Source organism: Erinaceus europaeus, unplaced genomic scaffold, assembly GCF_950295315.1.
Source record: "Erinaceus europaeus unplaced genomic scaffold, mEriEur2.1 scaffold_264, whole genome shotgun sequence".
NCBI lineage: Eukaryota > Metazoa > Chordata > Mammalia > Eulipotyphla > Erinaceidae > Erinaceus > Erinaceus europaeus.
In genome coordinates this window covers 1-25715 of record NW_026647620.1, presented here as the reverse complement: position 1 = coordinate 25715, position 25715 = coordinate 1, and the positions used below count along the sequence as shown (strand labels likewise).

General features: G+C 55.6%; 1 protein-coding gene across 1 annotated transcript; it reads left to right on the top strand.

Annotated features, from left to right (window-relative positions):
* Positions 1–1902: 1902 nt before the first annotated feature.
* On the top strand, positions 1903–25482 carry LOC132536394 (spectrin beta chain, non-erythrocytic 2-like). The gene is given in 17 exon segments (XM_060184178.1): positions 1903–2115; positions 5285–5436; positions 6406–6579; positions 10330–10421; positions 10558–10638; positions 11366–11481; positions 12886–12998; positions 13088–13275; positions 14341–14458; positions 16235–16393; positions 16869–17171; positions 19229–19382; positions 19497–19534; positions 19536–20374; positions 23510–23647; positions 24668–24920; positions 24922–25482. Coding segments are annotated over 17 exon segments (3648 nt in total). The 5' UTR covers positions 1903–1931; the 3' UTR covers positions 25468–25482.
* The last annotated feature ends 233 nt before the right edge of the window (positions 25483–25715 follow it).

Genomic DNA, 25715 nt, shown 5'->3' with positions numbered 1-25715 from the left:
ATTAATAAATAAATAGGCGGTGAGAGAGAGAGAGAACAAGACACCACTCCGTCACTGTGCTGCCGGGGGTCGAACTCAGGACCCCTCGTCTGAGAGTCCAATGCCTCATGTACTGAGCCATCTCTCGGACCGCCATTTTATTCTGCTTTTCGGCGGTGCTGGGGGAGGAGTCCCGGACCTTGGGCATGCATGCTACTGCCGAGAAGCCTCCACTTTCCAGTCTGCTAGTTTGTATTTATTTTCCTGGCACCGAGAAAATGAACCCAGGGTCTTGCACATGCACCATTACCAAGTGGCCTCCCTGGACCAGTGTGTTCGCATTCTTTTATTTTTAGAGAGAAAGAGAGAGAGAGAGAGAGAAGACAGAGAGGAGAGGCACCACAACACTACCCCATCATCCCAGAGCTCTCCCAGTGCCTCCACGGTGCTCCTCTGCGGTGTTGGGGCTCAAGCCCAGTGTAGCCCAGTTTCCATGTGAGGGCCCCTGTGTGGCAGCCATAGCAACCGGGGACCTCTTGTCATTTTCTTGTCATGGTTGGGCCTGGAGACTGGCTTGTGAACCACGCTTGTCAGTTTCTGCACACAGAAACTGGGCTCTGGGCAAGGCTGTCTCTTTGGGGAAAGTTCCTCGTAGCCCCATGTGGGGTGTGTACAGACCTTCTGGAAGTACCCGGAGGTCTACATGCAGGGCTTCCTCGACGTCTGGGCACACGCAGCCTGGAGCTGTCCTGCGGAGGCCTCTGTAGGCCTAGTGAACCTAGAACAGGGTGTGGGCGGCCAGAGCCCAAGCCAGGGCAGGGAGTCAGTGCAGGAGGCCCCAGAGTCTACTCCCAGCACCACCCACAGCCAGAGCTAAGTGGTGCTCTGGTCAGAAAATAAGGGAGGGTAGGTGAGAGTTCACTCAGTAGGGCACACGTGTTACCACATGCAAGGAGGCAGGTTCAAACCCCTGGTGCCGTTGCCTCCCACCCCGCAGGGGAGAAGTCTCATGCGTGGTGGAGGAGGGCTGTAGGTTTCTCTCTTTCCTTTTCTTTTTTCTTTCTTTCTTTCTTTTTTTTTTTTTTTTTTTAAGAATTTATTCATGAGAAAGATAGGAGAGAAAGAGCCAGACATCACTCTGGTCCATGTGCTGCCAGGGATTGAACTCTAAGACCTCATGGTTGAGAATCCAGTGCTTTATCCACTGTGCCACCTCCCAGACCACAGTCTCCTTCCTTTTCTATCTACCCCCCTCACCTCCAGCCCCCCCCCCCAAAAAAAAAAAAAAGTGATGGAAAGAGTGGGCAGATGTTTCCCAGATGGAGGGCGGGCGCATGGCCTGGTGTACCAGTGGCTGGGGACAAGGAAGGAGCTGAGTGGGAGGTGACGGGGGGGGGGGGGGGGGGGAGGGGGGGCAGGAGAGAGGCTGGCAGTGCCCCCCCCCACAGGACTGCCTTCAGATCTCTTTGAAGAGCTCCCCCTCCCTCGTTTCTCCGCTTGCTGAGCTGCAGGTCCTAGACTCGCCCTGAAGGGGGACCCCTGGAGTCACGGGGTGGGGGCCTCCGGCTCGCTCCCCCCACACCTGGGGAGGAGGGGTTTGCAGTGGGAGCCCCGGGGCTGGGCCGGGCGGCCCGCCCCCTCCCCGCCGCGCCCTCCCCGCCGCGCCCTGCCCGCCGCCGCCCCGCCTCCCCCCTCCCCCGGCTCCGTCCGACCTGTTTGTCTGGCGCTGCCTGTGTCTGTCCGCGGGCCAGGTGTGCCGGCCGACTGGTCCCGCAGCCCGGGAGTTCGCACGCCCCGAAACTCTCTCCCCTGCTTCTGGAACCTTCTGGCGCCCTAGAGCCGCCTCCCCGCAGCCCCCTTCCTCACCCTGCACGGGCTTCCCCAGGCTCTCGGGGAGCAGGAGCTGGTGCCCGGGCCGGCCGGCAGGGCATGGACTGAGCGCAGCGGGCACCATGAATGGGGGCGCGCTGAGCGGGGCGCCGAGGGCCGGTCTGGGTCTGGACGGGGCGGGCGAGCTGCACTACGAGGCCCTGGAGGGTGCTCAGCACCCGGCCGGGCTGCTGCTCTCGCCCGCCGCCTTCATCAACCCGGCCCAGTATGCCAGCGTGCTGGAGGGGCGCTTCAAGCAGCTGCAAGGTGAGCCCAGCTCCCGGGGGACGTCTGCTTCTTGCCACCCGGGGCCCAGGAAGTGACCAGGGACGGGGCGAGGGGTGAGTGGGACGGGGGAGCCGGTGGGATTGGGGCCGCGTGTGTGTGTCATGCCTGTCCCCGCAGTGCAGCCGCATGGGGCCCTTGCAGCGGCTGGCTGCATCTGTGCGGGCCAGCAGGGAAGCAGGGGTCTGGCTGGGCCTGGAGGTGAGGTTTCCCCCCCACCCCCCAAGGAGAGACAGGAGGCTCCGGACCCGAGCTGGTGTGGAGGTGCCAGGAGGCTGGGCGAGTGGTGGCTGAGTTCAGGCGTGTGCCACCCCTCTGGCTCAGAGCTCTCTGCATTTCTGGGGGCCACTTACTGGGGAGACACTTTGGGAATCGGCACTTGACCTCTGGTGCTTGGCTGGGGCCTTCTGCCCACACACCTGCCTTGCCCCTGTATAACTGGCAGCAGAGAGACCCCCCTGCCTCTTCCATACAGTCATGGTTGGCAGGGTCTGGGTGTCCCCCCTGCCTTCCTGGGCGCTGCCTCCACCCTCCACCCCACCCCAGCTTGGCCCAGGGAGCAGGGGCTTGGAGGGATGGGTGCCGGGAACAGTCACCGGCATGCCTCAGAGTCTGGTGGGTGAGGGGTACAGGAATGTGAGATTAAGGGTGAGCCTGGGTTTCTGAGATGCTGGTCTGGATGCACAGGAAGGCGTCTGGGCCTGGTGGCTCACGGCTGGCTGCTGGCTGGCGTGTGGTGACACCCTCCTGAGGCCCGGGCTGCCCTACATCTTGTATTGTGCACCACTGTTAATTTGGAGTTTTTCTCTAGACTCTAAAAGCATTCCTTCATCCACAGCTCATGTGGACCAAGAAAGAGGGCAAGTTCTCACTTAAAAACAAAGGCTGGGGAGATAGCATAATGGTTATGCGAAAGACTTTCAAGCCTGAGGCTCCAAAGACCCAGGTTCAGTTCCCCAGCTCCACCATAAGCCAGAGCTGATCAGTGCTCTGGTAGCTGTCTCTGTGTATCTTTCTCTCTGTATCTCTATTTCACTAAAAATAAATAATATATATATTTTTAAAAGTATAGAGCTCGGGAGATAACGTACTCATTACACCAAAGACTCTCATACCTAAGTCCCTAAGTTCCTGGGTTCAGTCCCCAACACCACCACAAGCCAGAGCTCAGCAGGGCTCTAGTCCCTCATTCTCTGTAGTGCTCCTCATTAAATCATTAACTAAATAGTATAAAAATCTTTAAGAATTTTAAAATCTATATTTTGTTTTATAAGAGAGACCAAAGCATCACTGCACCATATGTGGAACTGGGGCTCGAACCAGGGTGGGGCGCTTGGCAAGGCAGACTCCCTACCTGGTGAGCTCACCCCAGTACCAATAAGAACTATTTTCCCGGGGAGGCAGGCGGTAGCGCAGCGGGTTAAGCACGCCTGATGCAAAGCGCGAGGACCGGCGTAAGGATCCCGGTACGAGACCCTGGCTCCCCACCTGCAGGGGAGTCGCTTCACAGGCAGTGAAGCAGGTCTGCAGGTGTCTGTCTTCCTCTCCCCCTCTCTGTCTTCCCCTCCTCTCTCCATTTCTCTCTGTCCTGTCCAACAACAGTGACATCAATAATAACTACAACAATAAAGCAACAAGGGCAACAAGAGGGAAAATAAATTAAAAAATATATATACAGTAAAAAAAATTTTTAAATTAAAAAAGAACTATTTTCCCTGGTCCCAATTTTCCAGATTATACGGGACCCGGAGCCAGCTCACCCTCTAGAGTGCCTTTCACGCACGAGGCCCTGGGTTCGATTCCTGGCACCAGGGGTAGTTTATTGGATGGTGGAGCAGTGCTGTAGTGCCTCTCTTTTCTCTGATTTCTTTCTCCCCTCTCTTTCTCACTCTAAGAAATAAATCATTTATAATGTGCTTTCAGCAGTGCTACTATGCGAGCTTGAGGCCGTGGGTTTAGTCCCCGTCACACCATGTCTGTAAATCCTTTTTCTGCTTAGCATGGGGATGCTGGTGTCCAAGGACTGCGTCAGTGACTTGAGCCCAGAGGCAGCTCAGCCCCAGGAGAGCCAGCTGAGTCAGGAGGCCTGCAGCCTCGCAGTGTCAGGGCCTCCTAACGACCACTGGCCGGTGTCATCTGGGCCCACACCCTCTGTTCAGCCTCCTGGGGAAGCGGAAAGGCTTAGCTGGCCTGAGGGTGAGGCCACGTGGAGGCAGGAGAACAGTCCCTCATGGGTAGCTCACTCACACAGTGACCCAGCAAGTGGAAAGCAATGTGCCCACTTTATAGATGGGGAAAGTGAGGCTTGAACCAGTGAAGCGACGGCGATTCATTTCCAGAGGCCTGACCCCAGGCCCCAGCCCTTCCTATGTGTCCACAGCCTCCATTCTGTCCCTTTCTTCTCTTTCTTTGGTTGTGGATCCAGAGCCTCAGATATTCATGATCTCACCACTTCTGGGCTGCATTTTCCTTCAGAGGGAGGGAGCGTTACCACATCACTGGGGCTTCCCCCAGTGCCTTAGTGTCTCCAGTGTGGTACCAGGGCTCTGATCTGCTGAGCTAGTTCTCCTCTCCCATCCTCAGTGCTTGTAAGTTCTCCCAACCTTCCTTCTCAGAACCAGTTCTCTGCCTCTTGCATCTGTGTGTGTTTAAGTGTTTATTTCCCATGAGACAGAGAATTTCACAGGAGAGAGAGAGAGAGAGAGATGCCAGGGCACCACTGTGGCACATGCAGCACTGGGGATGCAGTTGCGAGCCGTGGGCATGCAAGCCCTGCGCTCCACCAGCTGTGCTCTCTCTTCTGCACACTGCTCACTGAGTCCCCTCCCTGTCTACCCCCAGTCTTTTTTGTTTGTTTGTTTTTAAACATATTATTATTTTTTAAGATCTTATTTATTTATGAGGAAGATAGGAAGAGAGAGAAAGAACCAGACATCACTCTGGCACTTGTGCTGCCGGGGATCGAACTCAGGACCTCATGCTTGAGAGTCCAAAGCTTTACCACTGCGCCACCTCCCGGACCACCCCCCCAGTCTCTTATAGGCTCTTAACTCTGCCTCTGGGGCGCCCCTCCACCCCACTGGTACTTAGAAGCAGGTGCCCCAGCACCAGAAGGGTAGCCATGACCCCTTGTCGCCCGCTGCCCGCACAGATGAGCGGGAGGCTGTGCAGAAGAAGACCTTCACCAAGTGGGTGAACTCGCACCTGGCGCGAGTGACCTGCCGCGTGGGGGACCTGTACAGCGACCTCCGGGACGGCCGGAACCTCCTGCGGCTCCTCGAGGTGCTCTCTGGGGAGACACTGGTGAGCTGTGGCTGCGGCGACTGGGAGGTGGGAGAAGTCTGGGAAACGGGGTGTGTGTGTGTGTGTGTGTGTGTGTGTGTGTGTGTGTGTGGACTGAGCAAGGGCTGTGGAAAGCGGTTGGTTGGGCTGTAGCGCAGTGGGTTAAGCGCACATGGCACAAAGCGCAAGGAGCGGCGTAAGGATCCCGGTTCGAGCCCCCTGGCTCCCCACCTGCAGGGGAGTTGCTTCACAGGTGAAGCAGGTCTGCAGGTGTCTGTCTTTCTCTCCTGTCTGTCTTCCCCTCCTCTCTCCATTTCTCTCTGTCCTATCCAACAACGACGACATCAATAACAACAACAATAGCTATAAAAATACAACAGCAAGGGCAACAAAAGGAAAGAAATAAGATTTTTAAAAAGTCAGTGATGAAGACCTTGTATTTAAAGAGTGGAGGACTCAGGGGCCAGCAGTAGCACAGCGGGTTAAGCACATGAGGCGCAAAGCACAAGGACTGGCTGAAGGACCCCGGTTTGAGCCTTCAGCTCCCCACCTGCAGGGGAGTCTCTTCACAGGCAGTGAAGCAGGTCTGCAGGTGTCTGTCTTTCTCTCCCCCTCTCTGCCTTCCCCTCCTCTCTCCATTTCTCTCTGTCCTGTCCAACAACGATGACATCAACAACAACATTAATAACTACAGCAACAATAAAAAAAACAAGGGCAACAAAAAGGGGAAAATAAATTTACTTATAAATAATAACAATAACAACAACAATAATAATAAATGGGGGTGTATCCTTAGAGATTTGGGGACAGAGGTCCCATTCAAAGTCTCTCTTCCTGTGCCCTGGCTCAGGGTCTCCTAATTCCCTTGGGAATCTTAATCCGCCCCAACTCCAGGGACTCCAGCTCAGCTCTGCTGTCCCTGCCCAGAGCTCCAGGGAGGCTGCGGGGCCAGAGTGTGACCTGTGACCCCTGCCTCCCCTCACCCCGCAGCCAAAACCCACCAAGGGCCGCATGCGGATCCACTGCCTGGAGAACGTGGACAAGGCGCTGCAGTTCCTGAAGGAGCAGAAGGTGCACCTGGAGAACATGGGGTCCCACGACATCGTGGACGGGAACCACCGGCTGACGCTCGGCCTGGTCTGGACCATCATCCTGCGCTTCCAGGTACCCGCCCCTCAGCTGGACCAAGGGACCAAAGCCAGGCTCCAGGAACTTTGTGTAGTAGTTTCCAGTCCACTACACCCCCCCACCCCTTTTTTTTTTGATTACCACTAGGGTTACCTAGGGGGCTAGGTGCTGGCATGATAAGTCCACCACTCTTAATGGCCATTTTTTTTTTAATCTTTTTTTTAAATTTTATTTTATTAATTTTATTTTTGAGAGAGATGCAGAGAGAGACACACACACACACACAGAGAAATACCAGAGCACTAGAGCACTGCTCAGCTCTGGTTTATGGTGGTACGGGGGATTGAACCTGGGACTTAGGAGCCTCAGGCATGAGAGTCTGTTTGCATAATTATTATGCTGTCTCCCCCGCCCCTTTTAAAAGTTTTTTATTACCTTTATTTATTTATTGGATAGAGACAGCCAGAAATTGAGAGGGAAGTGAGAAGGAAGGGAGAGAGACAGAGAGACACCTGCAGCCCTGATTCACCACTCGCAAAGCTTTCCCCTTGCAGGTGGGGACCGGGGGCTCGAACCGGGGTCCTTGTGCACTGTAACATGTGCGCTCAACCAGGTGCACCACCACCCGGCCCCACGGCCATTTTCACTTATTTGTCTTTCTTTCTATTTTATTTGCTCGGACAGAAAGAAATGGAGAGGGGAGGAGGAGATACACACACACAGTGGGGGCGGGGAAGACCTGCAGACCTGCTTCACCACTTGTGAAGCTTCCCCTCTGCACGTGCAGAGCGGGGTCTTGAACCTGGGTCCTTGTGCATGGTACTGTGTGGGCTCAGCCATGACTGGCGCACCCCTCTATCCTCCCTTTTTTTTTTTAAAGATGTGATTGTTGATGCACTTAAGGCCCATGTGGTATCAGGGCTGACTTCGGGGCCTCAAGCGCACAAGTACTTGGCCACACAGCCTGTAGGTTTCCTTTGTCAAGTAATTCGTATTTTTTTTATTATTTTTGGTTTGTTTGTTTGCCTCCGGGGTTATCTATCAGTTGGGTTTGGTGCCTGCACAACAAATCCACTGCTCCTGGCGGCCATGTATTTCATTTTTGATTGGATAGGACAGAGAGAAGTTGAAGGGGAGGAAGACAGAGGGAGAGTGAAAGAGAGACACCTGCAGACCTGCTTTGCCACTTGGGCAGTGCCCCTTGCTGCAGGGGGGGAGCGGGGGCTGGCTCCGCATCCTTGCACTTCATGCTATGTGCATCACTGCCCAGTCCCCTGAACATTTTTTTAAATTTTATTTATTTTTTATTCCCTTTTGTTGTCCTTGTTATTTTATTGTTGTACTTATTGATGTCGTTGTTGGATAGGACAGAGAGAAATGGAGAGAGGAGGGAAAGACAGAGAGAGGAGAGAAAGACAGACACCTGCAGACCTGCTTCACCGCCAGGATCCTTATGCCGGTCCTTGCACTTTGTGCCATGTGCGCTTAACCCGCTGCGCTACTGCCTGACTCCCCTGAATATTTTTTCTTAAGTTAATTTTTTTTTTTTCTAGAGGGAGAAGGACAGGGACAGGGACAGGGTGAGCATAAGCCCCAGAGCATCACTCTGGCACATGTGCTGCTGGGGATTCCGCTCAGAACCTCATGCTGGTGGGTTCATCAGAGGCCCAGCATCAAGTCCCGGGCCAGGGACACTTGCAGGGAAGACTTCGCAGGCATTGCACAACCAGAGCCTCTGAAGAGGAGCCTGTCCCCATGAGACAGGGAGGCCGCTCCTGTCCTGGCCAGACTCCTGTCCCTGTGTCCTTCACGCGGATCACATGCCACTGAGCCGCATATTGGCCTTCCTGGGACCAGCCGGGCTGTTGTTTTTTGTTTGTTTGTAATGTGTTTTTAATGTTGTTTATTTACTGATTGGGCAAAGACAGAGAAATAGAGAAGGGGAGAGGGGGAGAGACACTGGCAACACCGCTCTACCACTTGTGAAGCCTCCCCTCCAGCAGGTAGGGGCCTGGGGCTTGAACCCAGGTCCTTGCACATTTACCATGTGCACCCAACCAGGTGCACTACCGCCTGCCCCGTATTTATTTATTTATTTATTTATTTATGTATTTATTTATTTATGTATTATCGCCACCAGGGTTATCAGTGGTGTCAGCACTAGAAATCTAGAGCTCCCAGAGGCCCGGCCCCTTTCCCACTTTTCCCCCCTTTCTACTTTATTGGATAGAATAGAAAGAAACTGGGAGTCGGGCGGTAGCGCAGCAGGTTAAGCACAAGTGGTGCAAAACGCAAGGACCGGCCTAAGGACCCTGGTTCAAGCCCCCAGGTCCCCACCTGTAGGGGGGTCGCTTCACAGGCGGTGAAGCAGGTCTGCAGGTGTCTGTCTTTCTCTCCCCCTCTCTGTCTTCCCCTCCTCTCTCCATTTCTCTCTGTCCTAGCCAACAACGGCGACAACAATAGTAACTACAACAATAAAACAACAAGGGCAACAAGAGGGAATGTGTGTGTGTGTGTGTGTGTGTGTGTGTGTGTGTGTGTGTGTGTGTGTGTGTGTGTGTGTGTGTAAAAAATAGAGAGAAACTGAGCAGGGAGGGGAGAGATAGAGGGAGAAAGACACCTGTAGGTCTTCTTCTCTGCTTGTGAAGTGTCCTCCTTGCAGGTGGGGAGCAGGGGCTCAAACCTGGGTCCTTGTGCATGGTGGTAGGTGTGCTTAACCAGGTGAGCCACCACGCGCCCCCGTATTTATTTATTTATTTATTTATTTATTTATTTATATTTATGAGAGAGACAGCACAGGGCTCTGGTCCATCCAGTGTGGTGTGAGAGCTTGAGTCTGGGGCTTCTGCGGGCAATCCATGCCCTCTACCCACTGAGCCACCTTCCCACGCCAGTGCTGGAAGTTAGTTATACAGACTGCTCCTCCGCACCAGAGAGTTTGAGAACGGGTCACCGGCCCACCCCCGGCGTGGGTTTCTCTGCTCACTTCACTCGAAGAACGTTCCCTGCTCCTTCTAGCACCGTGAGCACTGCCAGACCGAGCTCACAGAGATGCCACGGTTCTCCCGCTGCCCCCTTCCCGTCGGGCTGTAACCACCCCACCCCCCTAGTCCTGAGAGGAGCCTGTCGTCTTCACCTTCAAAACCCAACTCTTTAAGCGCAGGTGGCGCAAAGCGCAAGGATCAGCGTAAAGATCCCGGTTCGAGCCCCCGGCTCCCCACCTGCAGGGGAGTCGCTTCACAGGCAGTGAAGCAGGTCTGCGGGTGTCTGTCTGTCTTTCTCTCCCCCTCTCTGTCTTCCCCTCCTCTCTCCATTTCTCTCTGTCCTATCCAACAACAACAACATCAATAACAATAATAACTACAACAACAATAAAAAAACAAGGGCAATGAAAAGGGAATAAATAAATATTAATTAAAAAAAAAAGAAAAAGAATTAAAAAAAAAAAACCAGTGCTTAAGACAATGCTCTCAGGTCCTGGAGGGACCAACTTTCTTTCTTTTCAGAGTCTCTTCCATATCCCTAACTTCCTGCCCCACTCTGCTGCCTCGGACCCCTGTGATGGCCCCAGGATTTGTAGCCCAGGAGGAAGCATGCCAGGCTCTGTCCACAGACCCCCACCCCCACCCCCTCCCCATCACCATTCCAGGAGCGATAGAGCATCATTTGTGTGGGTCTCTCAGCATCTCTGCTTGTTCCTGGGACCCCTGTTCAGAGAGGAACTTCCTCCCTCCCTCCCTCCCTCCCTTCCTTCCTTCCTTCATTCCTTCATTCCTCCCCTCCCAGATTCAAGACATCAGCGTGGAGACAGAAGACAACAAGGAGAAGAAGTCAGCCAAGGACGCCTTGCTGCTGTGGTGTCAGATGAAGACCGCGGGGTGAGGCGGGTTCTGCGGGCGGGCGGGCGGGCGCCCACGGCGGGCCCCAGGCCTCTCCTCCTCCTGGAGCTGGGTTCACGGTTGAGCAGCATGAGGGTCAGTGTCGCCCCCGGCGGCCGCCGGCCTCTGCTTCCAGGTACCCCAATGTCAACGTGCATAACTTCACCACCAGCTGGAGAGACGGGCTGGCCTTCAACGCCATCGTGCACAAGCACCGGTGAGAACCACTGGGGAGACAGGTAGATAGGTCAGCTGCTAGAACATGGACTTGAATGCCTGGGGTTCCCGGTTCAATCCCTGATGCCACATGTACCAGGGTGGTGCTCTGGCTCCTATCTCTCCCTCTCCCTCTTTCTCAATACTACCTCCATGTGCAATACATTTTTAAAATTTTTATTTATTCCTTTTTGTTGCCCTTGTTTTTTTATTGTTTTTTATTTTTTATTTTTTTTATTGTTGTAGTTGTTGTTGTAGTTGATGTCATCGCTGTTGGATAGGACAGAGAAATGGAGAGAGGAGGGGAAGACAGAGAGGGGGAGAGAAAGACAGACACCTACAGACCTGCTTCACCGCCTGTGAAGCAACCCCCCTGCAGGTGGGGAGCCGGGGGCTCGAACCAGGATCCTTATATCCGTCCTTGCACTTTGCACCACTTGTGCTGAACCCGCTGCACTGCCACCCGACTCTCTATAATGTTTTTATAGTACCAGTGAGAAGATGGGGTGGTCTCATGAGCCCAGGGCATGCACCCTCAGGGACAGCCATGAGCAGAGCTATGTGGTACCAGTCAGGAGGGACAAGCCGAGATCTGGAAAGGGTGGTACAGTGGGCCTGGGTTTGAGATGCCTGCTCTGTCCAGAGGAGCTGGTGACGTTGGGAACTGGATCCAAGTGACTGGGGCTTTCCACCCCATCCTGTCTTCTCTGTCCACGCTCCCTGCCCAGGCCAGACCTGCTGGACTTCGAGTCCCTGAAGAAGTGCAACGCCCACTACAACCTGCAGAACGCCTTCAATGTGGCAGAGAAGGAGCTGGGCCTGACAAAGCTGCTGGATCCGGAAGGTGGGGCTGAGCACTGGGAAACAGAGACCCACAGACGGAGACAAAGGGAGAAGTGTGGGAGGCTGGGAGAACGGGACATGACTGTTAACAGGAGCCAGAGTCCTTTGTGCGGTGGTGGGGACAGGCATGCTCTGTGCTGGCCGGAAACAGCTCACACAACAGAGTGCGAGTGTTACCACGCATGAAGCCCTGGGTTCAAGCCCCAGAAGCACATGGGAGAACCCAGGAGGCACTGGGGGAGTTCCATGGATACTGTGGTGTGTCTCCTCTCCCTGTGTGTTAGTCAGAGGAAGGAAGGGAGGGAGGGAAGGAGGAAAAAAGAAAGAGGGGAAAAGGGAGGGAGAAAGGAAGATAGAGGGAGGAAGAGTGGTCCAGGAGGTGGGTAAAGCACTGGACTCTCAAGCATGAAGTCCAGAGTTCAATCCCCAGTAACACATGTACCAGAGTGATGTCTGATTCTTTCTCTCTCTCTTTCCTATCTTCAAGAATAAGTAAATAAAGGGTGGAGGGTAGGTAGCATAATGGCTATGCAAACAGACTCTCATGCCTGAGGCTCCAAAGTCTCAGGTTCAATCCTCCCAACCACCATAAGCCAGAGCTGAACAGTGCTCTGGTTAAAAAAAGGAAATAAAATCTTTTTTAAAAGAGAGAGAGAAAAAGGGAGGAAAAAAGAAGGACATTGAACTATCATGCTCAGTGGCATCCCACTCCGCGGTAGAAAAACAGTGGTCCTGGACTTAGGGTCGTGAGGCTGACGTGCTGGTGGATCTTCCCTCCCCACCCCCGCCACTCAGTTCTTCTTCTTCTAGCGTTTGCCCTTCTTCCGTAGCCAGTCAACAGCGTCAGGTTGAAAGCTGTCAGGAGCTGCTTGTTGCTGGCTTTGAAAGTGACTGGGATCCATGTGGATTCAGTCGGCTAGGAAGGATCGTCAGTTTCCCCAGTGAATGGGTGCTCACGGGATGCACCACGAGAAGGTCGATCCAATGCATCCCTCACTCAGTGATCTGCTTTTAAAAGGGTGAATTTAGTGACCCAGGAGGTGGCCCAGTGAGTAGGGTGCTGGCCTTGGAAGCATGAGGTCCTGAGTTCAATTTGCAGAAATCTATGTGCCAGAGTGAAGTATTTATTAATAAGTAAATCACGTATTGAAGTGATAATAAATTAGTACATTTTACAGTGTGCAGAGCCTTTCACAGCACAGGGGTGGTTTGGGGTTTGCACTCTGCTTGTTCCGAGGAGGGAGAAGGATTTGAGAACTAGGTAACCTGTCATTGCTGCTTAGTCCCAATGGACTGTGAGTGGGAAGGGAAGGGCCCGGGCGAGGTAACGGGTGGAAGGAGCAGGTGACGTGCTGCCCGGCTGCCCTCTACCCTCTGCTTGCCCGCTCGGGCCCTTTCTTCCCAGATGTGAACGTGGACCAGCCAGACGAGAAGTCCATCATCACCTATGTGGCCACCTACTACCACTACTTCTCTAAGATGAAGGCCCTGGCCGTGGAAGGCAAGAGGATTGGCAAGGTACTCCCCCCGGGGCGGAGATGCGGAGGCCCCCCAGGCAGCCTGGGGTGGGGGGTGGAGCCCCAGGACCCCCGCACTGCCTCCCACAGGTGCTGGACCACGCCATGGAAGCCGAGCACCTGGTGGAGAAGTACGAGTCCCTGGCCTCCGAGCTGCTACAGTGGATCGAGCAAACCATCGTGACCCTCAACGACCGGCAGCTGGCTAACTCCCTGGGCGGCGTGCAGAACCAGCTGCAGTCCTTCAACTCCTACCGCACCGTGGAGAAGCCCCCCAAGTAGGCATCGGGGGGCCTGCCGAAGCGGGGAGTCTTCCTTTTTAGAGTGTAAAGAGGGAGATAGCACAGCGGTCTGCTCAGCAGGCTCTCAGGCCTGGCTCTCAGAAGTTCAATCCCTGGCACCACCAGAGGCCAGAGGCCAGAGCTGAGCACTGCGCTAGGCAGAGATAACCCAGGCTGGGGAGACAGCACAATGGTTCTGTAAACGACTCTCATGCCTGAGGCTCTGAGGTCCCAGGTTCAATCCCCAACACCACCATAAACCAGAGCTGAGAGGGGCTCTGGTCTCTCTCTCTCTGTGTATATCTCTCTTTCATTAAAAATAAATAGGAGGCTGGGTGGTGGCATAGCAGGTTAAGCGCATGTGGCACAAAGCTCAAGAGCCAGCGTATGGATCCCGGTTCGAGCCCCCAGCTCGCCACCTGCAGGGGAGTCGCTTCACAAGACGTGAAGCAGGTCTGCAGGTGTCTGTCTTTCTCTCCCCCTCTCTGTCTTCCCCTCCTCTCTGCATTTCTCTGTCCTATCCAACAACGACAACATCAATAACAGCAATAGTAACAACTACAACAATAAAACAAGGGCAACAAAAGGGAATAAATATTTAAAATAAATAAGTAAATAAAATATTTAAAGAGGAAGAAGAGGAGGAGAAGGAGGAGGAAGAGAAGGACTAGGGAGATAGCATGGTTCTGCAAAAGACTCTCCTGCCTGAGGTCCCAGGTTCAGTCCCCAGTACCACCGTCAGCCAGAGCTGAGCAGGGCTCTAGTGTAAACAAATTCAGATGAATAAGGAGGCCTTGTGGGCGGACGCAGGAGTGGCAGGGAGCCTCGTGAGCGTGACACCATGACCAGGACACTGGCTGGTGACCGGGGACTGCAACGGGGCGGGTGGGGGCACTGGGTGGATCTGGGGGGTGGACAGACCTCATTACTTTAATTCTTTTCTTAAAGGAGGGAGGGAAAGACAGAGAGGAAGGGGGAGAAGAGGGAGAGAGACCACAACACCTATCTGCTTCTCATGACCGGGTCTGAACCCAGAGCCTCACACACGCTAACTTGCTTCAGGTTCACAGAGAAAGGAAACCTGGAAGTGCTGCTGTTTACCATCCAGAGCAAACTGCGGGCCAACAACCAGAAGGTCTACACGCCCAGGGAGGGCCGGCTCATCTCCGACATCAACAAGGTCCGCCCCTGCCCCAGCCGCTGCCAGCACCCCTCCCCCCTGCCCCCTTGCCCCCCTCCCTGCCCCATCTGTCTGTTCCTGTTAGGCCACGGGGAAGTGAATGGGGCCAGGAGGTTGCTCAGTGGGTAGAGGAGCACAAGCCCCACCATCTGTCAGGACCAGGGCTCCAACCCTGACACCACATGGAGGCAACCACGAACTGCGGGGAGGGGCTTCGGGGAGGGGACTCTGGATGGTGAAGCAGTGCTGTGGTGTTTCTCCTTCTGTCCCTCTCACCATCTCTCCTCTCTAAAGGAATTTAAAAATGGGGCCAAGGAGGCTGCTCCGTGGTACTGTTTATGCATGAGGCCATAGGCTCATTCCTCAGCACTACATTTTAAAAAATTTTTAAAAGACAACACAACACAGTATTACATATGCCAGAGTGACGCCATAAATATCTCTCATTAATAAATAAACATTATGGGGGTTGGGCGGTGGTGCAGTGGGTTAAGCGCACATGGCGCAAAGCGCGAGGACCTGTGTAAGGATCCCGGTTCGAGCCTCCGGCTCCCCACCTGCAGGGGAGTCGCTTCACAGGCGGTGAAGCAGGTCTGCAGGTGTCTGTCTTTCTCTCCCCCTCTCTGTCTTCCCCTCCTCTCTCCATTTCTCTCTGTCCTATCCAACAACGAATAGCGTCAACGATGGCAATAATAATAACCGCAGCGAGGCTACAACAAGGGCAACAAAAGGGGGGAAAAATGGCCTCCAGGAGCGGTGGATTCATGGTGCAGGCACCGAGCCCAGCAATAACCCTGGAAGGAAAAAAAAAATTTTTTTAATAATAATAAATAAATAAACATTCTAGTGGTCTGGGAGGTAGTGTGATGAGTGAAGCACTGGACTCTCAAGCATGAGGTCCTGAGTTCGATCCCCGGCAGCACATGTACCAGAATGATTTCTGGATCTTTCTCCTCCTGAATAAATAAATTTAAAAAATTAAATGAAAAGATTTTTAAAATAACAAAATGGGGGCTAGGTGATAATGCACCAGATTAAGCACACATAGTACTAAGTACAAGACCAGTGCAAGGACCTGGGTTTGAGCCTCCAGCTTCCCACCTGCAGGAGACATTTCACAAGCAGTAAAGCAGGTCTGCAGGTGTCTGTCTTTCTCTCTTCGTCTCTATCTCCCCCTCCTCTCTCAATTTCTCTCTGTCCTATCCAAAAATAAAAATAAAAAAAGAATAAATGGCCACCCGGAGCAGTGGATTCATGGCGCCAGCACCAAGCCTCCACAGTAACTAACCCTGGAGGCAACAACAGTAATAATAATAACAAGGTGAAGGACTGAACAGTGCTATACTCGCTCACACACTAACAATAAGTGATCAAATAATTCGATAATTCTAAAGCTGAGGTGGCCCAGTTAGCGTGTGTGAGGCTCTGGGTTCAGACCCGGTCATGAGCAGTGGAGAGGTGTTGTGGTCTCTCTCCCTCTTCTCCCCCTTCCTCTCTGTCTTTCCCTCCCTCCTTTAAGAAAGGAATTAAAGTAATGAGGTCTGTCCACCCCCCAGATGCACCCAGTGCCCCCACCCCACCCCCTTGCAGTCCCCGGTCACCAGCCAGTGTCCTGGTCATGGTGTCACGCTCACGAGGCTCCCTGCCACTCCTGCGTCCGCCCACATTCCAGAGACCCAGCAGACCAAGCTTCCCTGGGTGCGCCCGGCCGTGACCCCTCCCCACCCAGGTGCCCCTGAGCCCTCACCCAGCCCCCGACCCCACCCCACCCTGCAGGCCTGGGAGCGGCTGGAGAAGGCTGAGCACGAGCGGGAGCTGGCCCTGCGCACCGAGCTGATCCGCCAGGAGAAGCTGGAGCAGCTGGCCGCCCGCTTCGACCGCAAGGCGGCCATGCGGGAGACCTGGCTGAGCGAGAACCAGCGCCTGGTGTCCCAGGTGTGCCGGGGGCTCCTGGCAGGCAGGGGGGAGAGAGGCGGGGGCGAGAGAGCGGCGTGCCCGGGACCCTGCCAAAGGGACAAGAGAAGCACCATGGGAGTCGGGCGGTAGCACAGCGGGTTAAGCGCAGGTGGAGCAAAGCACAAGGACTGGCGTAAGGATCCCGGTTCGAGCCCCCAGCTCCCCACCTGCAGGGGAGTCGCTTCACAGGCGGTGAAGCAGGTCTGCAGGTGTCTGTCTTTCTCTCCCCCTCTCTGTCTTCCCCTCTTCTCTCCATTTCTCTCTGTCCTATCCAACAACAACAATAATAACTACAACAATAAAACAACAAGGGCAACAAAAGGGAATAAATAAATAAATATTAAAAAGAGAGAGAGAAGCACCGGGTGGGGGCTAGAACCGAGGTGGGCCCGGGTCGGGGAGGCTCTGCAGGGCGTCCTGACCTTCCCCCCCTATGTCCGCCCCCCCCCCCCAGGACAACTTTGGGCTGGAGCTGGCGGCCGTGGAGGCGGCGGTGAGGAAGCACGAGGCCATCGAGACGGACATCGTGGCCTACAGTGGCCGCGTGCAGGCGGTGGACGCGGTGGCCGCCGAGCTGGCCGCCGAGCGCTACCACGACATCAAGCGCATCTCGGCGCGCCAGCACAACGTGGCGCGGCTCTGGGACTTCCTGCGGCAGCTGGTGGCCGCCCGGCGGGAGCGGCTCCTCCTCAGCCTGGAGGTGCACAAGGTGCTGCAGGACCTGCTCTACCTCATGGACTGGATGGAGGAGATGAAGGTCTGGCCCCTCGTCCGGCCTGGGAGGGACTCGGGGTGGGCTAGGGCCTGTACTCCTGGGGCTCGGGTGCGAGTTGGAGGAGGCTGCTGACACAGCCCAGGGATCTGTGCAGAGGGTGGGGGCAGGAGGTGATTCCCAGGCACAGCTCGGGCCGTGCCGTGCCGGGAGCCCCGGGTTGGAGGCCTGGCACTATATGGGAGCACCATGGAGATAGCCCAGGGGTGAGCTCCAAGGATAGTGAAGCAGTGCTGTAGTGTCCCTCTTTCCCTCTGTCTCCGGAAAACAAGGAAGAAAGAGAGAGAGAGGGAGGGAGGAAGAAGAAAAGAGTGAGGTGCACCTGGTTAAGCACACATATCACCGTGAGCAAGGACCGGGTTTGAGCCCCCCACTCCCCATTTGCAGGAGGGACACTTCATGAAGAGTGAAGCAGGTCTGCAGGTGTCTTATCTTCCTCTCTCTATCTTCCCTCCCCTCTCGATTTCTAGCCTACCAAGTATAAGGGGGGGGGGGGGAAGAAATAGCCTCTAGGAGCGATGGATTTGTAGTGCCAGCATTGAACCCCAGCGACGAATGTGGTGGCAAGAAAGAAGGAAGAAAGGATGGATGTTGGGCAAGGAGGGAGGGAGAGGGAGGCTCAGTGGTGTCTAGCGTGCACAAGGCCTGGGTCTCACTGCCTGAGTCACAGTGAAAGAACTTGTAGAAGCCGGGACAGCACCCTGGCATGCGGTGACCCGGGGAGGACGCTCTGAGGAGGCTGACAGGACACTCCAGGTGGAAGAGCAGTAGCAGGCCGCTCAGGCTCAGTGTGCTCGGGATGTGTGTGTGGGGGTGGGGCATTACCAATGGGAAGGGGACAGAGACAGGTTGGCAGGAGAGAGCAGAGAGCCCGTGTGGGGCCTGGGCAAAGTGTTTGCTTGGGTTTTATTCTTTATAACATAAAGCCTTGAAATCGATGGGGGAGGGGTTTGAAAAGGAGAAGAGACTTGATTCCTCCCGAACCCAGGGCCTACGACCTGTGACACTGCTGAGCTCTCTTCCTGGCCCGATTTAGTTTTTTTTTGAAGATTTATTTATTGCTTTATTAATGAATGATGTGGAAGGGGAAAGAGAGAGAGAACCAGAGCATCACTCTGGCACATGTCATACCAGGGATCGAACTCAAGACCTCCTACTTGAGAGTCCATCACTTTATCTACTGTGCCACCTCCTGGCCCAATTTTGTTTTTATTATTATTTATTTCCTTTTGTTGCCCGTGTTGTTTTATTGTTATAGTTATTATTGTTGTTATTGTTGTTGGATAGGACAGAGAGAAATGGAGAGAGGCAGGGAAGACAGAGAGGGGGAGAGAAAAACAGACACCTGCAGACCTGCTTCACCGCCTGTGAAGCGACTCCCCTGCAGGTGGGGAGCCGGGGACTCGAACCGGGATCCTTAAGCCGGTCCGTATGCTTTGCGCCATGTACGCTTAACCCACTGTGCCACCGCCCGACTCCCTGGCCCAATCTTTAGTGTATATTTTTCTGAGAGAGAACGACAGGCAGAAGTGACAGGAGGAGAGACACCTCGGCAGTGCTCTGCTGTCCTCAGAGCTGCTTCTGGTTTCAGTCCACGGGTGCTCCCATGTAGTGAGTGCCAGGGCTCCAACCCAGGGCCTCATGCTTGGTAAGGCAGGCCCTCTGCCCACTGAGCCTCCTTGTCCCCCCTCTCTGTGAGCATGAAAGAGAGAGAGAGAGAGAGCAATTACACATACAAAGCGCCACTCTTTGCCACGGCATTCTGCTGCTGTTTGTCTTTGTTGCTGTGGGGATCGAACGAGGTGGCCTGCTGTGGGTCACCTCCCCAGCCGCGCCTTGTGCTCTTGTAGCGGCCATTCGCCCACACAAAGGAGGGCCGTGGGCAGCCCGAGCATAAGCCCAGGGGCCGGGGCCGGGTGAGCACAGGGCTCCGGAGGGGAGACCCACACCCACAAGCCCCGAGGATGAGTGGGCGCAGGGGCCACGCCACGGGGAGCAGGGTGGAGTAGGGGAGGGCCCCCTCATGCCGCCCACGCCTGCAGGGCCGACTGCAGTCCCAGGACCTGGGCAAGCACCTGGCGGGCGTGGAGGACCTGCTGCAGCTGCACGAGCTGGTGGAGGCCGACATCGCGGTGCAGGCCGAGCGGGTGCGTGCGGTCAGCGCCTCCGCTCTGCGCTTCTGCGAGCCGGGCACAGGTGAGAGCGAGGCGGGAACGGTGAGCGCCCCCCACCCCGCCCCGAGGGCGCATCTGGGCCCCCGGGGGACGCCCCAGCCTCCCGCCGGCCCGCCGTGGCTTGTGTGTCTTGCAGAGTACAAGCCGTGCGACCCGCAGCTGGTGGCGGAGCGGGGTGGCGGCCCTGGAACGGAGCTACGAGGCGCTGTGCGAGCTGGCGGCCGCCCGCCGGGCCCGGCTGGAGGAGTCCCGGCGCCTGTGGCGCTTCCTGTGGGAGGCGGGCGAGGCCGAGGCCTGGGTGCGGGAGCAGCAGCACCTGCTGGCCTCGGCCGACGCGGGCCGCGACCTGACGGGCGTCCTGCGGCTGCTCACCAAGCACGCGGCGCTGCGGGGCGAGATGAGCGGCCGCCGGGGGCCCCTGCGGCTCACCCTGGAGCAGGGCCGCCGGCTGGTGGCCGAGGGCCACCCGGGGGCCGCCCAGGCCGCCGCCCGGGCCGCCGAGCTCCAGGCCCAGTGGGAGCGGCTGGAGGCCCTGGCGGAGGAGCGGGCCCAGCGGCTGGCCCAGGCCGCCAGCCTCTACCAGTTCCAGGCCGACGCCAACGACATGGAGGCCTGGCTGGTGGACGCGCTGCGCCTGGTGTCCAGCCCCGAGCTGGGCCGCGACGAGTTCTCCACGCAGGCGCTGGCGCGGCAGCACCGGGCCCTGGAGGAGGAGATCCGGGCCCACCGGCCCACGCTCGACGCCCTGCGGGAGCAGGCCGCCACCCTGCCGCCCGCGCCCAGCTGCGCCCCCGAGGTGGAGGTGCGGGGCCGGGTGCCCAGCCTGGAGCGGCACTACGAGGAGCTGCGGGCGCGGGCGGGCGAGCGGGCGCGGGCGCTGGAGGCGGCCCTGGCGCTCTACACCATGCTCAGCGAGGCGGGGGCCTGCGGGCTCTGGGTGGAGGAGAAGGAGCAGTGGCTCAACGGGCTGGCCCTGCCCGAGCGGCTGGAGGACCTGGAGGTGGTGCAGCAGAGGTAGGCGCCCCCCGCCCCGCGCCCCGCCCCCCCGCGCCCCGCGCCCCGCGCCCCGCCCCCCCGCGCCCCGCGCCCCGCGCCCGGGCCCAGACTGAGCTTGAGACGTGGCCCAGGGGCCCCGCAGGCCTGCTCTCACTGCCTCGCTCAGTCTCAAGTCGCCTGGCTTTTGTGGAAATGGAAAACGTTAAAATGCTCACAGGTGGGAACTGATGCAACAGAGACCTCTGTCCCTAGATGCGGAACAGTCAATAAATAGCTCACTTTTTTTTTTTTAAATGGGAAGGTTGTTTTTTAACATTGTATTTATTTATGAGAAAGATGGGAGGAGAGAGAAAGAACCAGACATCACTCTGGCACATGTGCTGCCGGGATTGAACTCGGGACCTCATGCTTGAGAGTCCAAAGCTTTATCACTGCGCCACCTCCCGGACCACACTTTTTTTTTTTTTTTTGAATATTTGTTTTTCTTTTTTATTTGATAGGACAGAGCAGGATTGAGAAAGGACTGGTAGACAGATAGACACCTGCAGCATTGCTCCAGCACTCATCAACTTCCACCTCCTTCACCAGAGGTTGGGGCTAGGGGCTTGAACCCAGGTCCTTGTGCATGGTGACACGTGTGCTCAAGTAGCTGTCACTGCCCAGCCCAGTCCCCCTCCTTTTTTTTTTTTTTTACATATAAGGTGAGGGTGGTGGTAGATAATATAATGGTTATGCAAAGACTGTCATACCTGAGGCATCAAAGTCCCCGGTTCAATCCCCTGCCCCACTATAGGCAGGATCTGAGTGAGCAGTGCTCTGGTAAAATAAAATGAACCATAAAGATACAGGGTGAGAGACAGGGGTGGAGGAGAGAGAGAAGGAGGGAACTGATAGCCCCACTCCCTCACTGATGAAGCTTCCCTTGCATGGTGCTGCCATGTGCTATCCAGGGGCTTGAACCCATGTGAGCTCTGCCAAAGGAAATACTTCCCAACCCCTAAAGATTTTTTTAGTTCTCAAGATAATCTGATGGGGCTGGGAAAATAGCATAATGGTTATGCAAAGTCTTTCATGATTGAGTCTCTGAGGTCCCAGGTTCCATCCCCAGCACCATAAGCCAGAGCTCAGTGGTACTCTGGGAAAAAAAAAAATAGAGTTCTCTTGACGGGGTTGGCAGACTATAACCCTTGCACCAAATCCAGCTTGTGTTTCAGTGAATAAAGTCACACTGGGACAGAGCCATTCACCTGTTTTCACGGTGTCTGCGGTGGCTTCAGCAGACCACAGCAGCTCCGAATCCTTCCCACAGAGAATGTATGAGCCACACTGCCTGACTTCCTACCGTCTGGCTCTCTCTTTATGTGAAACATGTGCAGTCTCTGCTCTGTGAGAATGTGAGATGCCCGGGGGAGAAGTTATGCATCACCTTGATGGCATTTAGATAGATTTTGGTTGTCTGTTTCTTATATTTTTCATTCAGTGCCGGGGGGGGGGGGATGAATCAAGGGCCTTGTGTTTTTTTGTTTTTTTAATATTTATTTATTCCCTTTTTGTTGCCCTTGTTTTATTGTTGTAGTTATTGTCGTCGTTGTTGGACAAGACAGAGAGAAATGGAGAGAGGAGGGGAAGACAGAGAGGGGGAGAGAAAGACAGACACCTGCAGACCAGCTTCACCGCCTGTGAAGCGACTCCCCCTGCAGGTGGGGAGCCGGGGGCTCGAACCGGGATCTTTACGCCAGTCCTTGCGCTCTGCACCATGTGCACTTAGCCCGCTGCGCTACCGCCCAACTCCCAGCCTTGTGTTTATACAGTTCCGCCGAGTGGCATCCTCAGCTTTTTAATCCTGTCCACATAGAGGAAAGGAAGACACAGAGAGAGAGGAGGGAGAGGAAGAGATACCAAAGCATCATCCCACCACCCATAAAGTTCCATGGTTGCGATCCGCAGTGCTCCCTTCTGGTGTCCGGGGTCCCAGGGCAGGTCCACGTCTAGCCTTCCGAGAGTTCTCCAGACTGCTCTCCACAGAGGCTGGACCAATTGACATTCCCACCAGCAGTGCAGGAGGGCTCCTTTGACCCCACAACCTCTCCAGCATTTGCTGCTGTTCCCTTTTCTGATGTCTGACATTCTGTATGACAGGAGTGAAGTGGGATCTCATTGTTTTTATTTGCATTTCTTTTTTTTCTTTTAAAATATTTTTATACTTATTTATTTTCCCTTTTGTTGCCCTTGTTGTTTTTTATTGTTGTTGTAGTTATTATTGCTGTTGTCATTGCTGTTGTTGTTGTTGGATAGGACAGAGAGAAATGGAGAGAGGAGGGGAAGACCGAGAGGGGGAGAGAAAGACAGACACCTGCAGATCTGCTTCAACGCCTGGGAAGCTTTATTTGCATTTCTCTGACAGTCAATACCTTGAAGAATTTTTTCAAGTTTGTTGGCCTTTTGGATCTCTTCTGTGGTGAATATTCTGTTCATATCACCTCCTCATTTTTGGATGGGGTCATTTGTTTTCTTGTTGTTGAGTTTGGTGAGCTCTTTATATATTTTAATTATTAGTCTCTTGTCTGTATGGCATGTAAAAATCTCCCATTCTGTGAGGGGTCTTTTTGTTTGGGTAGTGTTTTCTTTTGCTGTGCAGAATCTTTTTGGTTATTTATTTATTTATTTTGCCTCCAGGGTTATCACTGGGGCTCGGTGCCTGCACTACAAATCCACTGCTCCTGGAGGCCATTTTTCCCATTTTCTTGCCCTTGTTACCCTTGTGGTCATTATTATTATTGTTGCTGCTGCTGTTGTCGTTGGATAAGACAGAGAGAAATCGAGAGAGGAGGGGGACAGAGAGGGACGGAGAGAGAGAGAGACCTACAGACCTGCAGTCCTGCCCATGAAGCAACTCCCCGCTGCAGGTGGGGAGCCGGGAGACCCTGGGTTTGAACTCTGGCTCTGTATTAAAAACACGCCGCGACAATGTGGAAGAGAACAGATTCTCTCCTTTAGTGGGAGGTGAGATGCCACCCTTTGATGCACAAATCCCACCCACATACTTTGTTGCTCAAAACTGCTGAGTTCCTACGCATGCACCTCGTGAGAGGTGCTCTCAGGGGTCTGAGAGGAATTGCCCGCAGCTCCTGCTCACCAGCCCCACCTCCGCAGGTTCGAGACCCTGGAGCCCGAGATGAACGCCCTGGCTGCCCGGGTCACCGCCGTGAATAGCATCGCAGAGCAGCTGCTGGAGGCCAACCCCCCCGGCAAGGACAGCATAGTCAGCACCCAGAAGCAGCTTAATCACAGGTGAGGCAGGGCGGCGCGGGGCCGGAGGGTGCAGGGAAGCATGCAGCGGGGAACCGGCAGAGAGTCCCGGAGGTCTTAGAATGGAGGCTGAAAATGAGGCGGGAAAGAGAGAGAGCTGGCGTATGTTGGAAGGTGATGAAGGAAGGGGTGAGGGCGGCATAGCGGCTAGAGCAAAGGACTTGCAAGCGTGAAGTCCTGACTTTGAACCCCAGCACCACATGGGGGCGCCATAAACTGGAGGAAGCTCTGGTGCTTTTCATCTATCTGGATGAGAAGGTGACCTGGAGGGGCTGGGCCGTGGCGCATCTGGTTAAGGGCACACACATAGTACAGTGTGCAAAGACCTGGGTTCAAGCCCCTGGTCCCCACCTGCAGAAGAAAGCTTCACAAGTGGTGAAATAGGGCTGCAGGTGTCTCTCTTTCTCTGTGTCCCCTCCCTTCTCACTTTCTCTCTATCCAGTAACAAAAGATTGGAATAAAAATAAATAATAAAAAAGGGCGGGGGTAGATAGCATAATGGTTATGCAAAGAGATTCTCATGCCGGAGGCTCCGGAGTCCCAGGTTCAGAGCTGAGCAGTGCTCTGGTGTTTCTCTCTGTGTCTATCTCTCTCAAAAATAAAAAAATAAATAACAAATAAAAGATTGGGGGGGGGGAGGTGACCTGGAGCTGTGTAATTGTCCATGCATTTGACCTTGGCTCTACAAAATAAAATAAATAAATAGAGACATTGAGGGTGCTGGGAGTTGCCTCTTTAAAAAAAAAAAAAAACAGCAGAAGCAGGGGCATAGCTCAGTGGTGGAGTGCATGGTTTGCATGGTATACACACACACACACACACACACACACACACACACACAGTCACACTGAGAAACTAAACAGCAGAAGCAAATGGAGAACTAGAGCAAGGAGGAAGGAGAGAGACAGGGGAAGACGCTTCCAGAAGGCCCCTGAGATGCCTGGACAGGGCAGGGGCAGCTGCAGACACTAGCACCCCACCCACTCCCCACCCCCGCCTCAGGTGGCAGCAGTTCCGGTCCCTGGCGGGCGGCAAGAAGGCAGCCCTGACCTCGGCGCTGAGCATTCAGAACTACCACCTGGAGTGCACAGAGACCCTGGCCTGGATGCGAGAAAAGACCAAGGTCATCGAGTCCACCCAGGGCCTGGGCAACGACCTGGCCGGGGTGTTGGCCCTGCAGCGCAAGCTGGCCGGCACCGAGCGCGACCTGGAGGCCATCGCCGCCCGCGTGGGCGAGCTGACCCGGGAGGCCGAGGGGCTTGGCGTCCGGCCACCCCGCCCAGGCGCCGGCCATCCGCGCCCGGCTGGCGGAGGTGCAGGCCGGCTGGGAGGACCTGCGGGCCACCATGCGGCGCCGGGAGGAGTCCCTGGGCGAAGCGCGGCGGCTGCAGGACTTCCTGCGCAGCCTGGACGACTTCCAGGCCTGGCTGGGCCGCACGCAGACCGCCGTGGCCTCCGAGGAGGGTCCCGCCACCCTGCCCGAGGCCGAGGCCTTGCTGGCCCAGCACGCGGCCCTGCGGGGAGAGGTGGAGCGGGCCCGGGGCGAGTACAGCCGGCTGCGGGCCCTGGGCGAGGAGGTGACGCGAGACCAGGCCGACCCCCAGTGCCTCTTCCTGCGGCAGAGGCTGGAAGCCCTGGGCACCGGCTGGGAGGAGCTGGGCCGCATGTGGGAGAGCCGACAAGGCCGCCTGGCCCAGGCCCACGGCTTCCAGGGCTTCCTGCGCGACGCTCGCCAGGCCGAGGGCATGCTCAGCCGCCAGGTGAGACCCGGGGGCAGCTCCCCGCGGGGAGCGAGGGGGTAGGGCCCGGGCAGCGGTGGGCACGCTGGATAATGGGAGCCGGCGGAGAGGCTGAGGAGACAAACTGGGGGGCTGGGTGATGGCATATCTGGTCCAGGGCACGTGCTACAGTGCGCAAGCCCTGGTCCCCACCTGCAGGGGGAAAGCCTCACCCGTGGTGAAACAGGGCTACAGGTGTCTCTCCATCTCTCTCCCTATCTCCCCCTTCCTCCCAGTGTCTGGCTATCTCTATACAATAAAGAAAGAAAGAT